Below are 13,186 nucleotides of genomic sequence, written 5' to 3' on the forward strand. Positions count from 1 at the left end.
TTTTTTTCAACAATAAACATTTCACATAACTTACTTTGATCCCGCTAGGTTTTTATATAACGGTCGTGATTCGCACTAGGCCTTTTGCGCTAAGTGTTTCAATGCTAATAACATGATTGTCATGTTTTTATGACGATTTATTAGCAACTAATATCTGACCGTTACGATAAATACGTCAGAGCATTCGTCATGGTTATTTGTCATATTAAAAGAATATACACCTTGTTCTAACTTTATGCTAGTTATGTAAGTATATAAAGAGATTGACACTTCGGTATGAGAATCCACATTTTTCTGTTATAAGTATTAAAATGTGCTCAATTATTATAGAATAATACTCAAAAATATTTCTTAATCAAACCAATTAGTTACATCTAGCGAATTGCAAATAAATTGTAAGTTCGGCGAACGTATCCATTGTAATTGTGGTGGTAGCCGTGATTGCAAGAGTTAACACATAATACATTACAGTTTGTGTCACAACACAATCAGGCTGAGAGGACGAATCAGGCGCCGAGGAGCGTAATCTAGGTTAACAGGGGTCAAACGGCATCACAAATTCCAATACGATATTAGACAGATCTGTGGCGCGAATCGACTCTATGTGTGTCTATGGCACTTATTGGCTTCCTTATTGTATCACTTGTTGCTTTTAAAAATGGAACATAATTTCTGAGAGAACGCAGAATTTTTTTGTCCTAGCACTGGTGCATAAGAAGATCTCTATGATTGTGGTTAGAAGAATAAAAAGATTTGTTTTTAATATTAATTATGAAATAATTCTGAGTAGGTTCATAGACTCGATAGTAATGTATGTATACGTAGTTTTGCTCGCTGATTATAGTACCTAAAATGGCCGTGTGTGATTTTTATATATAATTAAATAATAATATTATTTAATAAAACAAAAAGTCTCATTTATACGAGTAGCTCAACGTATTTTTTTCCGTTAAAGGGCAACCATTTTTTAGCTTTAACTCCAGGTGTAGAATAAAAATCCATGGGGGTCTTATAATTATTTTACAAATAGGGAAATGACCGTTAGATAGTTTAAGCTAATGGTTGCCTTTTTAAGAGCATACAATACAATGAACATTGAATTGCTATAAAAATACCTGATAATTTAAATAAAAAAAAATAACATTCTAATTTTTTATCTGTTATTTTATTTTATAGATGGATCAAAGTCTTATATTACTATATACCTTTGTTTGTTTGTTCCCGCTACTAATGGTACATGATGTAAACTCTTTCTTACCTTACATATGTTCGCAACGGCGGCTTATCTCTACTAAGATAGGGAATGAACAATTAATGTTCTGTGATGTGACGTTACTATAACCTAATCCACAGGAAATTGATTCAAGCATTGATCTGTTTATCTACGTTCTGAATACTTGTTTGGTTCAAACTGCCAAGACGCACTTGATACGTCTTTATTAAAATCTTTTTATCTGATAGTCTGTTTAACCTCATTAAAGTGCAGATTCGCGTGGAGCCTCAATCATTGATTGAGCGTAATCAGTGCCGGCTCATCAACGATGTGCTGACGCAATATCGTCCAATTTATACGTCTAAAGTGGTACGACTTTTCATAGTTTGTATGTTGGCATGAGATTCCCTTGACATTGCGTCTACTGCTTCATTGGTCATAAAAATGCTATAAAGTCGTTGATGGTTTATTTTGAAATCTGATTATGTATTTGATATGTATTAAATGTCAAATTATTTTTTATAACGTGTGTGTTAATCGTTGCCTTTGCTATACTTTCGTAACAAAGTTTTAAGTTAAAAAAAAAAAACAAAAACTTATTTATACTTTTCGATCTATAATTTTACTTTGAATATAATAGGAGTTTTATCTTACAGAGCCTATCTTCAGAACTACGTCGCAGTAAGAGTCCACCACGTCGCTCCCCAGAAGAGCGCGCGGTTCCACGGCCGCCATCTACGCCAGCCCATGAGCGAGTCGCGCATGCGCCGCATCTGTCACCTAAAAAGGAGGTCTTCAATAACCTGCTAAATAAGGGAATCACTGGTGAGCTTTAGTCTTTTTAACAGATTAGTTGAATTATCTAACTTCAGTCCATGCACAACACTTGAAATAACAAATATAATAAAAACACTAGACACAAATTGCAGTACTGGAATAGATGGAATCAATACTAAAACCATAAAATGCATTATCAATGATCTCTCTGAATATCTCTCGGTCTGCTTTAATAAGCTGCTGCATAAAGGTGAATTTCCGGATTCTCTAAAGAAAGCCAAAGTTACTCCTATTTATAAATCAGGCAGTAAAACTGACCCCGGCAATTACAGACCAATATCCATTCTACCTTCAATTTCAAAAATATTAGAAAAAATTATTTATTCAAGACTTGATACTTACTTACAAACTAACAATTTTATTTTTAAACGCCAATATGGTTTTAGATCAAAAAGCAGCACTTTATCAGCCACAGTCGATCTTATCAGTCATATAAAGGAAAACATTGACTCTAAAAAAATGGCGCTGGGTGTCTTTATAGATTTGAAAAAAGCGTTTGATACCGTAAGCCACAATCTATTGCTTAAAAAATTAGATCGTATAGGAATAAAAGGTTATGCGCTAAAATTATTCAAATCTTATCTATCAAACAGAACCCAGATAGTCAAAATAGGTAATGCTCAAAGCTCAGAAATACCAGTAACATGCGGCGTCCCACAAGGGTCTATACTGGGTCCACTGTTATTTTTAATATATATTAATAACATTCACGAGCTCGGTTTACATGGCCAAATCACTCTCTACGCTGATGACACCTGCTTATTTTATTTCGGTATAAATATCCAGACTATGGTTGCTCGAGCTCAGTCAGACCTAAATTCTCTATATTCTTGGTTTCAACAAAATCTGCTAACCATAAATATCTCAAAAACATCTTATGTAATATTCAGAGCAAAAAATAAAATCATTCCTATGTTTCAACCGTTAAAAGTTCAAGACGTTGAAATCACTAACAAAAAATGGGAAAAATATCTGGGTCTTAGAATAGATACATATTTAAAGTGGAACTTTCATATATCACACATAATTACCAAACTAAAATCACTTATAGGCAGATTTTGGTCAATATCAAACTGTATTCCTCAATCCGTACGTCATTTAATTTATAATTGTTTAGTCAAGCCACATTTCATATATCTAATTGAAATATGGGGTACGGCATGTAAAAACATAATTTCTAACTTACAAACACTACAAAATAAATTAATAAAATCATTATTTAGATACAATTTTTTAACACCGACTAATAAAATCTACCAAGAAACCAAAATTATGACAATTAAACAACTGTATGTATATAGCACCTGTATTTTGATAAAAAAATTTTTAAATAACTCTATCCATAGTTGCTTGTCGTTTAAAAAAATCAAACACACAACGACACGCAATACTCGTCGAGCGAGTTTGCTTATCTTACCGAAGCCGCGTACAAATTATTTGAAGAAATCTATTAGGTATGAGGGTGTGCAATTATTTAACCAATTACCATCTCAAATTCGCAATATTGGAGTGTTTGACAAATTCAAAAAGGCATTAAAGATGCATGTTAGAATGAACATAGCTGACTAAAATTGTTACGGCTAATGGCGACGTGTATCTCGCTCGTATATAATATATACATATTAATATTAAGTTTCTCATGTAAATAAAATATTTCTGTTTTTGTAATGAGAAATAAAGTTCTTTAAACATTAACAGATAAATATATATTGTTTAGTATATATCACGTTTACTTTTATAACAATGTTTGCTTTCGTTTAGTTTAGTACTTCATCTTCGTCTCTTCCAGAAATCATTTGAATAATTCTATTACGTTAAGCATTTATCTTCACCTGTTGATCATACTAAAGGTTTAAATTATATTAATATATTGGCCAATGAACATGTATTATATATAGTGGTTGCCTGGAAGAAATCGCTTGAAAGCGATAAGGCCGCCAGTTGCTTTTGATTAAATTATTTTTTTTATTTTATGTAATGCTACGAAGTGTTAATGAATAAATAAATATATATATGTACTATTAGCAAAGATATTAAATTCTAACACATGTATACAGCGTTTACAATACTCTTAACCTATATAGTCATTAAAATAATAATAATTGAAAATTGATTAATATAAAATTAAAAAAAAATTCAGAAGTTTCGTTCTTGCGTGCCTTTAATAATGCTTTCCTCGCTGTGTCGCGATACTCATTTGTTGAGCAAGAAGGGCAACGATTCTGTTGTCACCGATACTATCTTCAAGGCGCTGAATTTAATCTTTAATTAGTGCCTGTGAACTTGAACACACGGCTTAAGTCTCTAAGCTAGACTATATAGGCCCTCAAAAATATTCCTATATTTACATTTTATTTTTAATATTTTGGTTTTATACAATATTAGTATTTCTGTAAATCCCCATTTGGAAATAATATGAGTAATTAAAATATATAAATCAAAATACACTCTTATTTATCTAGGTGAATCGAACAAAAAAACGATAATCTCCGTGTACCGACGAATGCACCGTTTATTCGCCGTCACGCGCCGACCCCTTCCTTTGTTCGGCTTCATCTCTGCGTTAATCTTGCCTATAATTGATTTACTGATATCTTTCATATCTTAAACGTCAAATTTTAAATTAAAACCGATACTGTTAAGTAAGATAAACGTATCAAACAGCATACCGATTTAGGGAATTTATTGAACAACAATATTGCGCTGAAATTTTGTAAGCTTGCAGGTTTTGAATATAATTTTGTCCAGTGAAAACGGAACCTATTCGACGGTCCTTCTAGAAAAGAGCGTACCAATTCTTAAAAGGCCGGCAGCGCACTCGCGAGCCCTCTAGCATTTAGAGTGTCCATTAGCGGCGGTATCATGTAACATCAGGTGAGCCTCCTGCCCGTTTACCCCTGGTCTATAAAAAAAAAGAACTAGAACTAACACAGTGTTAATGTCATAGTCATTTTTTAGGCGATTAGTCACGGGAGCGTACCTAGTCCGTAAACTACAAAACGACATGAATTCCATTCAAACGGTTTAATTCTCCACGTTGATTCCCTCCGTAATAATTTCCATTCATTCTCCACTCTTTATGAATCATAATCTCTAAATCTCCCATCTTTTATCCTTGTCTTTATATAGTAAATCTGTCTAGCTCTATCCCTTTCAAGTTCTTTTACCCCTTAAATCTAATCCGGGACATCCCGTCTGGCCGTAAGGCGCACAAAGCTTAAGCCGATATACACACGGCACACACACACTCACATTGTGCAACACAAAACACTCAAGCTTATAATAAAGAGTATCAAGTATAATAGTTAAAAACTTATCAGCGTTACGATTATAATAAATTCCGTGTCAAAGAATCTAGATACGCTGTTTCAAGCTGAGAAAGGTTGTTGCATTCAAAAGATATGATATTTTCCCATAAAATTCCATTTGGTATCGCTGGTGAACATGCAAAGTTTTTCTACGCACAAGATATTCACGAGATAAACATAATTTCATTTCTACTTATCGTTACAAAGAGCGCTAAGCTCCGCTCGTCCGATTAGCTTCAAGTATCACCTGTCATATTATACATGCAAATTTCAGTCTTAAATAAAGGGATTAAGGCCCGATACATCGGATGAGAGATAAGAATAATATACTCGTAGAAATAACATACATCACGTGGCCCGCCAAAGACACGGTGGCGAGTTAATACCTAATGCCCCTAATCGGTTGATATAAATCATTATTAATTTCAAGTCGCCTGCGTCGATCCGCGCCGATTAGCGATTGCACAATAGCCCACGGATTATAGTGACGTTGGAGATATATCTTTTTGTCAATTCATACCTGGGTACCGTCAGAATATTCATTAACTCGTCGCTTGTATTAAGAGATACTATGAAGCAACATGTTTTGCACAAAGTTCTCTGAAATAATGTTGAAAAATTAAAGGGTCTTGAAAAATTAGTGCCAATTTGATAATATTGCTTACTTGGAGTAAATAATTTCTACTAAGAGAATATAATATGTATAATTAAATTTTTTCTTATGTTATTCGTGAATAGGTAAAAATGTTTTAGATTGTTGTTTATTTGTCAAAAACTCACAGTTTAAGTAATTTGCTGACGCTTCATAAGCCTGTCGTATATAGATAAGCCGATTTGTTTTTTATACTAAGATATTTTTTATTTGAATAAGGTAAGAAATCTGCAGTTTAAAGTATTAAAATTTCGACATTTAAAATGTTACGATTCAAATAGATAAGAAATTAAAATTATAAAATTATTCAAAGTCATTCATATTTCCTAATATACATATCATAATTATTATATTTTGTTACTAATGTTATTTGTTATACTAGTTTTGTTCTGATGCGACAGCTATACAGTGGATTAATCAAAATAACAAAATATACCGTCGTACAAAAATACACATAGGATTAGCAATAACGTTTCATTTCACTCGCATAGACTTGATAAAATAATAACAGATACATTGATACAACTCTTGGTGTTCTCAGACCCGGAAACGTATTCTTCAGGATAATTCACACACCCCGTATCGTACCAATTGAACAACTTGCCACGTTTTAGCAGGGTCAGGTCTCTCAAACAGCTTAGCTGGAAATGTAAATGTATCGAAAAAAACCCCATAATTATGTCATCTAACGACGAAACCCAAGGATAAAGTGTTAGTTCAATGTTGAAATCGGTTTCTTGAACAATCGCGGTAAGCCTGAAATCACCATTTACAATTTTTATATGTGCATAATTGTGGTGATTTAATATGTAAAGATTCGCATTTAAATCGAAAACAGATAGCTGAGTATTAAATTACGATTAATGATAGTTGATAAGAACTTTGATATTAATAATTGGATTGGAATTAGTATTTTATTTAAATGAAAGATGCTAATATGGATGAATAATTATTATAAGATTATTAATTTTAGAAGTATGTAATATGTTCTTTTGACCAAAGAGCTAATTATTAGGCTTTAGTGTTATTTGTATCTTTGCTATACATAAAAAGCTTGCTTAAGTTTGCCAAAACTAATTTTGTGAAAAAATTATAATTTGAAAACATTAAAAATTCTTGTAGCCTGTTTCAGTAATAATATCGCAATATAATGATCAAATAATTTTTAAAACCATTCCATATTTGAGTTTAGTCGTTATAAAAATGATCCCCTATTTATGACATAATTATTATGTTTAAGGACTTTTGACTTAATATAACTATACTACGTATTTACTCATAGAAAATTGTCAGTCATAGGGGAGTGTGGGGTCTGTTTTATCTCCGGGCGACACGAGGCTGATCCGTTCCGGATGATCCGGATAATCGTCCCGTTCCACTGTGCGGCTCTATCGATCTATATTACGACTAATAGTACTCAGTTTTAAGCTGTATATTATACAGTAATGCAAAGTCTAATTAGACTAAAAAAAAAGAACAAGTGAAAAATTTAATTTAGTTTTATGTCTTTCGTGCATGATTAATTGTAAAACTTTTTAGATAAAAACCTATAAACCATAAAAGTTATTTTATTGCTGGTTGTTTAAGGACCTAGTTACTTCCTTTATAGTTTCATTTCTAATGCAAACAAAGTACAATTAATGATGTTGTTTGAGCGCTTTCTATTTGAAGACAGTACGTGTCAAAAGTTTACCTCTCTTGTATAGCATTATCGCCCGTGTCTATACAAATTCTCTCAAAAACCTTGTAGATATCTATCTATCTAGCTTGTTATATCTTTCCTATATTGGACTGAGTGCATCTAAAGGAAGTCCAAAAGAGATGAAGCATTAATTCCAAAAACGGTGCTGAGACTAAAGAATTGAAATCGTAAAATACAATTTGAAATTTCTTGAACATTTTTCGTATGCGAAAATCCATAATATTCTCGACCTCACTGGGATAAAATCCAGATCCGACGGTCGAGTAATCCGGCTTAGTCCTGATCCGTACGTCTACGTATACGTGTGTGTGCGTATACGTGTTGACAAGAGATCTGTGTAGGGTTGCCACTGGTCCGCGGGATTTGAAATTATGACCGAGTCCTTGACTTTACTCTGAGATTTCCACAATACTTTAATTCAGTTATAAGCAATAAATGAATCATCCTACGTTTTAATTTTACACTAATAAGATCTGAAACAGTTCTGATAAAGACTCGCCACAGAAAAAGTCGAAAATGTGAATTATAATAAATGTATATTTAGTATTAGCATATTACCAACATTATAGATAAATGGGATTCATATTTTAAAAGATAATCTTGATTATGACAGACTATAAAAATAGACGTTAGACCATCAAGCCTCTAATCCTCACCCGTTATATTTCGTTCGGTATCTTATTAACTCTTCATTATTTCGCCATATTACCTTATTTACGTGAGATTTGTAACTAAGTTTTTATAACTTAGTAAACTGTTTATGAGAAAACGCACCCAACGCGAGATATTAGTCGCGGAGACTTAAGATTTAAGTTAATAAAATTAGATAAAGACTTAGCAAATATTCGTATACGGCTGAAGATAAGTGTGTCAATAACTCATTAGATAAATTATATAAATTAGCGTAATCCATCGTTTCTTTGAGCATTTGATAATTATATTTTGATGGTCTTTAGTGTTAGTGAAACCGGGTCTATTGCAAGAGCGACAAATAATCAAATTCCTCATTGCTCTGACCGGACCGGTCATAAACAATAATTGTTCTTCGATATTTTAAATAAACTTAAAAGTTTAATCAAGTCATTGTTTCACATTTTATTTGAAATTTCGTACCATTAAGCCAACCCTATTTTAAAATTTATAGGTTTACTATAGTAAGAGCTACGTATGGAGCTATACCAAAAACAGTAGACTGCTTACCACTCAAATTCCAATTTCAAGTAGTACATTAAGCACGTAATTCAAAATTTGCGATTAGCGTTACAGATAACAAATGAATTAATCTTCTTAGCCTATATGTTTTTTTACCGAGTAAATGTCAGCTGTTATTATTAAAATATTGTGTCATGGACAAAGGTATTACAGAGTACTGTGGCAGATTTCTACGCCTTCGAGCTACGTTGTTTAGACCAGTACAGAACACTAGTTCGTTACGATGTATATGTTACTCGAATAATTTTGTTACGAACTTTGACATATCTAATCATTAACTGTCTAATAGGAAAGTCTTTCGGGTCTGTAACTGAAATGTAAAAGCAAAATTCTATTACCTAGTGGCGATTACAATGTAAATCCCTCGCAAGTTATTCTAGTAGATGCGGATTTTCGTAATCCCACAGGAGATGTATCCCTGTTCCCGGGCGGTGGGCAGCGGCTGCCTAATCCGAGCTCATCCGGATCAGCCACGCTCTACATCCACTGTATATGTCCCATCCTTTGTTATGGCTAGAACTTAGAAATGGACTAGCGTTTGAATGAGAGCTATGAAGGAATTTTAACTACTAATTTATGTAAATGACGTTTGTTCTAATTTCTTTGGCTGTAGTTTCGTTAAATTAGAGCTCCATACTATACGCACCCTTTTAGAATCGATAGCTTTGTCGTTGATTACCAAATTGTATGGCTATTGTGTATTCTCGTGTAATTTTAAAACTAAACAAACGTGATAGGTGTACCTATCAATGGCTTATCACGGGGATAGATCAAAAGTTACCTGTCATACAGTTGCGTACTAGCTCTTCGTAGTTTCTATTTTTATTACCAAATTCAATTTTATTTTTATTTAACTATTTTGTATTCAGAAAACGAACCGTTCCTAGCTGTAAGCCTGCTTATCCCGCGGGCATTACCGCTGGGCTGAACCTACGGATTATCCTATAGATTTCAATATGAGTAAAAACCTACAACATGCAAGTTAATGTAAGCCATATGTGAATGGAATAAGGTGTTTATTATCATAACAAGCTAACTTTGTCGAAGATTTGTTGATATTTTTTTACTTGATAATTAAAATGAATACTATTAACTATTTATAAGTACAAAACACTTAACATTTAGACAACTTTTAAGTTCAGCATTTCTTGCACAATATTTTTTTATTTAGTTGTTTATATGATCGGGAAACATGTTTTGAATATTAGACAGAATTTGTTACTTTAACTAAACAAGTAAAGATTCGGTATCTTAAACGTTTTTAGTTATTACCCATTGCCTGACTATATACAAGTATACGTCTTGTAATTTATTTAATACAAGCTATAAATAAATGGGATTTAATTCAGAAATGTCAAAAGGCATATTCGTTATAGTAAAGAACAAAGATAAGGGCGGCTGCTTCATCAATCATAGGGGGATTATCCCTTGCACTTCAGCCCAATTTGTGGCTTGCATTCAGCTTAACGCACACACGCATCCAAGATTATATCAAACAGGTGTACGTGTGCTATTTCGATGTGTGCGTCGGAATTTTTATTCACACTGAGCTCTTGTGCAAATCCAGGTTCTATAGATATTTCTTTATTCGAATAAGGTGTATTTGTTGAAAAGTTCCTTAGCGACATTAACTAAGATTAAGATAATTTTGAAGGTAATACAGAGGTTGAAGTTTAAAAAAACCCTTTTATTATTGTGTTTTCATTCATCAGAGTCATATCGACTTATATTACGGACTCTCATTCAAATTGAAACTTACCTTTGAAATAATTATCGCAGTGTAAATTTACATAATGTATTATTGTAGCTTAACAGTATGGATAAATCCGCCGGCTACAAAAGAGGATGCAATCAGCTGATCGATAAAAAATAAGTTGAGTCATAAATGTGAATGGCGGGATCATCTGGTCATTTTTCAAGATCGACATAAAGTCCGCTGGGAGTTCATGTTTCGAAAATCCGCTTCTAAGCAGTTGTTTTATACAAATCTTGTAGCACACAGTCCTTTCTCAGCTTAGTTTACTGTCAGATTAGTATGAAATTTATTTAAAGGCTGTGAAACCTTTAACTTCTGATTGGTTTCATAGAAAATCGAAAGGAAAAGTTAAATTTCCGTAACTGACAAACAAATTTAAATATATTCTTACGAATTTCAATTAATAATAACAAAGTATGTTATTAAATTATTATTATGTAATTAAATTATTATTACTATTTTCATGTTGGTCTATTTATTTCGTATCATCTTTTAACTCTTCTGGCTTAGGACACAGACTAATAAATAATATAACGCTAATTCCTTTGTCTATGGATCGTAAAAACCATAGAAGTGAACGACAAAGGGTCTCGCAGACCCCGTCTGAGGGGCTGGTGGGATTAAACGCGCCCTTAACAAAATCTTAATCTCTACAAAGGGTTAGCAATATTATCTTATTACTCTAACAAGAAATAGACCTATAAAACGCATCGTATCATTAATTTTAAAACGATTTATTACATTCCCTTTTTCTGTTGAGTTTTATGCAACAATTTACAGTAAAAATATTTCGTCGTGAAATATTTAATATAAACAAAAATAAAACAAAACGATTATGAATAATGCACTGGAAGTATAGAGATATGTATGAATTATCGGCAATATGATGCTAAAGAATTTCCTAATAGCTATTAATATTAATAAATTTATATAAAGCAGGTGTAAGCAACATTTCAAATTGGAAATCTTCGGTTCGCTTAAGGCGGATTACGGCAGCTGCGTACGTCCCTTCAGCGTCGACGTGCACAAACATAAATTTAGCTTCAATCGGCCATCGGCCATTAATCGCGGATTCAGTGTGAACGAGCCTTTAAACGCTAAGCTAACAGGGACGCTACAGTAATAAATATATTTTAAATTAATTCCAAGTATAAAGATACGAAAAATCTTTACAGTAATATTAAAGTCAATTCAAATTATTACCACAGATTATATGCCGTATAATAAAGGAAGTGACATACTGTGCAACATTAACATAACTATTTAATACACCATAATATTCCAAATTTAATTAATATAAAATTTATAAATCAGTTCTTACATATAAGTGTTATAAATGATTTTCGACCACTATTCTTTCATGTTCACTTTTTAAGCGACAATCGGCTTTTGTTCACTATTTGAAACCTTTTAAAAGCGTGTGCGTTCTGTATACATTGTATTTGGACATCCCTACAACACATATACAAATGTCTACTGCCCATATACGTCCTGATAAGATTCAAATAAGGGATTAAAGAGGGGAATGGGATTTGCGGACATCGTCTTACAAGCGAAGCGGGATTATCTTGGCCTGGAACGCATGTCGGCCTGGTATGCAAGAAAATAAGGCTTCTTTAATTTATGGAAAATAATTACGTTACTTAAGTGTTACGAACTAATAATCTTTGGGGCATTTTGCATGTTTATTGATCATAGGGATGTGAATAAAAGTTTTAGTAATATTTAACAATAGTATATAAAAATTCTGGATTATTCGAAGCAGTGTTGGTCTAGTGGCTCCAGCGTGCGACTCTCATACCTGAGGTCGTTTCCGTTCGATCCCTGGCTGTGCACCAATGGACTTTCTTTCTATGTGCGCATTTAACTTTTACTCGAACGGTGAAGTAAAACATCGGGAGGAAACCGACATGTCTTAGACCCAAAAAGTCGACGACGTGTGTCAGGCACTGGAGGCTCACCTACTTGCCTATTAAATTTAAAAATTAATCATCAAACAGATTCAGAAATCTGAGGCTAAGACCTAATGAGATTGTAGTGCCACTGATTCATTTTATTTATAAAAAAATTCCACAATCTTAAGAATTCAATTTGCCTTAAATTTGCAATAAATATATAATAAAAACAAGACCCAATAGAAAATTTTAAGTAAAAATGAAAACTTAATTAAGAAATTAGTAAAATGAAATCATATTTCGCGAAAAATGCACTCGATTCGGCTAATGGAGACGTCTTGATGAAAAGAGGTCCAAAACATGTTTTTCGAGTATCCAGTTATAAGTAGACCTACAAAATATTGACCTCAATATATGACAGCTTTCATTATTAGTTCACTTCGTTGAAACGCCTAATTATAATGTACTTGGAAATAGTTTTACGTAATTTTCTCCGTGTTATACAGTTCATGTTTTCAAATGATTTATTTTCAGATTACGAGTCCAGTAAGTTTGGAAACTAAGTCTTGGGGGTGATAATTCTTAAAAGGCCGGCAACGCACTCGCGAGCC

General features: G+C 32.8%; 1 protein-coding gene across 1 annotated transcript in view; it reads left to right on the forward strand.

The window, feature by feature from the left end:
* Positions 1-13,186, forward strand: part of LOC110994907 (homeobox protein dve-1) — a 79,227-nt gene that overhangs the window by 42,765 nt on the left and 23,276 nt on the right. The window contains exon 2 of the mRNA XM_022261824.2: positions 1,870-2,038. Coding sequence (XP_022117516.2) covers positions 1,870-2,038 — 169 coding nt within the window. The remainder of the gene's footprint in view (positions 1-1,869; positions 2,039-13,186) is intronic.

This window comes from Pieris rapae, chromosome 1 (genome assembly GCF_905147795.1).
Source record: "Pieris rapae chromosome 1, ilPieRapa1.1, whole genome shotgun sequence".
In the NCBI taxonomy this organism is placed as follows: Eukaryota; Metazoa; Arthropoda; class Insecta; order Lepidoptera; family Pieridae; genus Pieris; species Pieris rapae.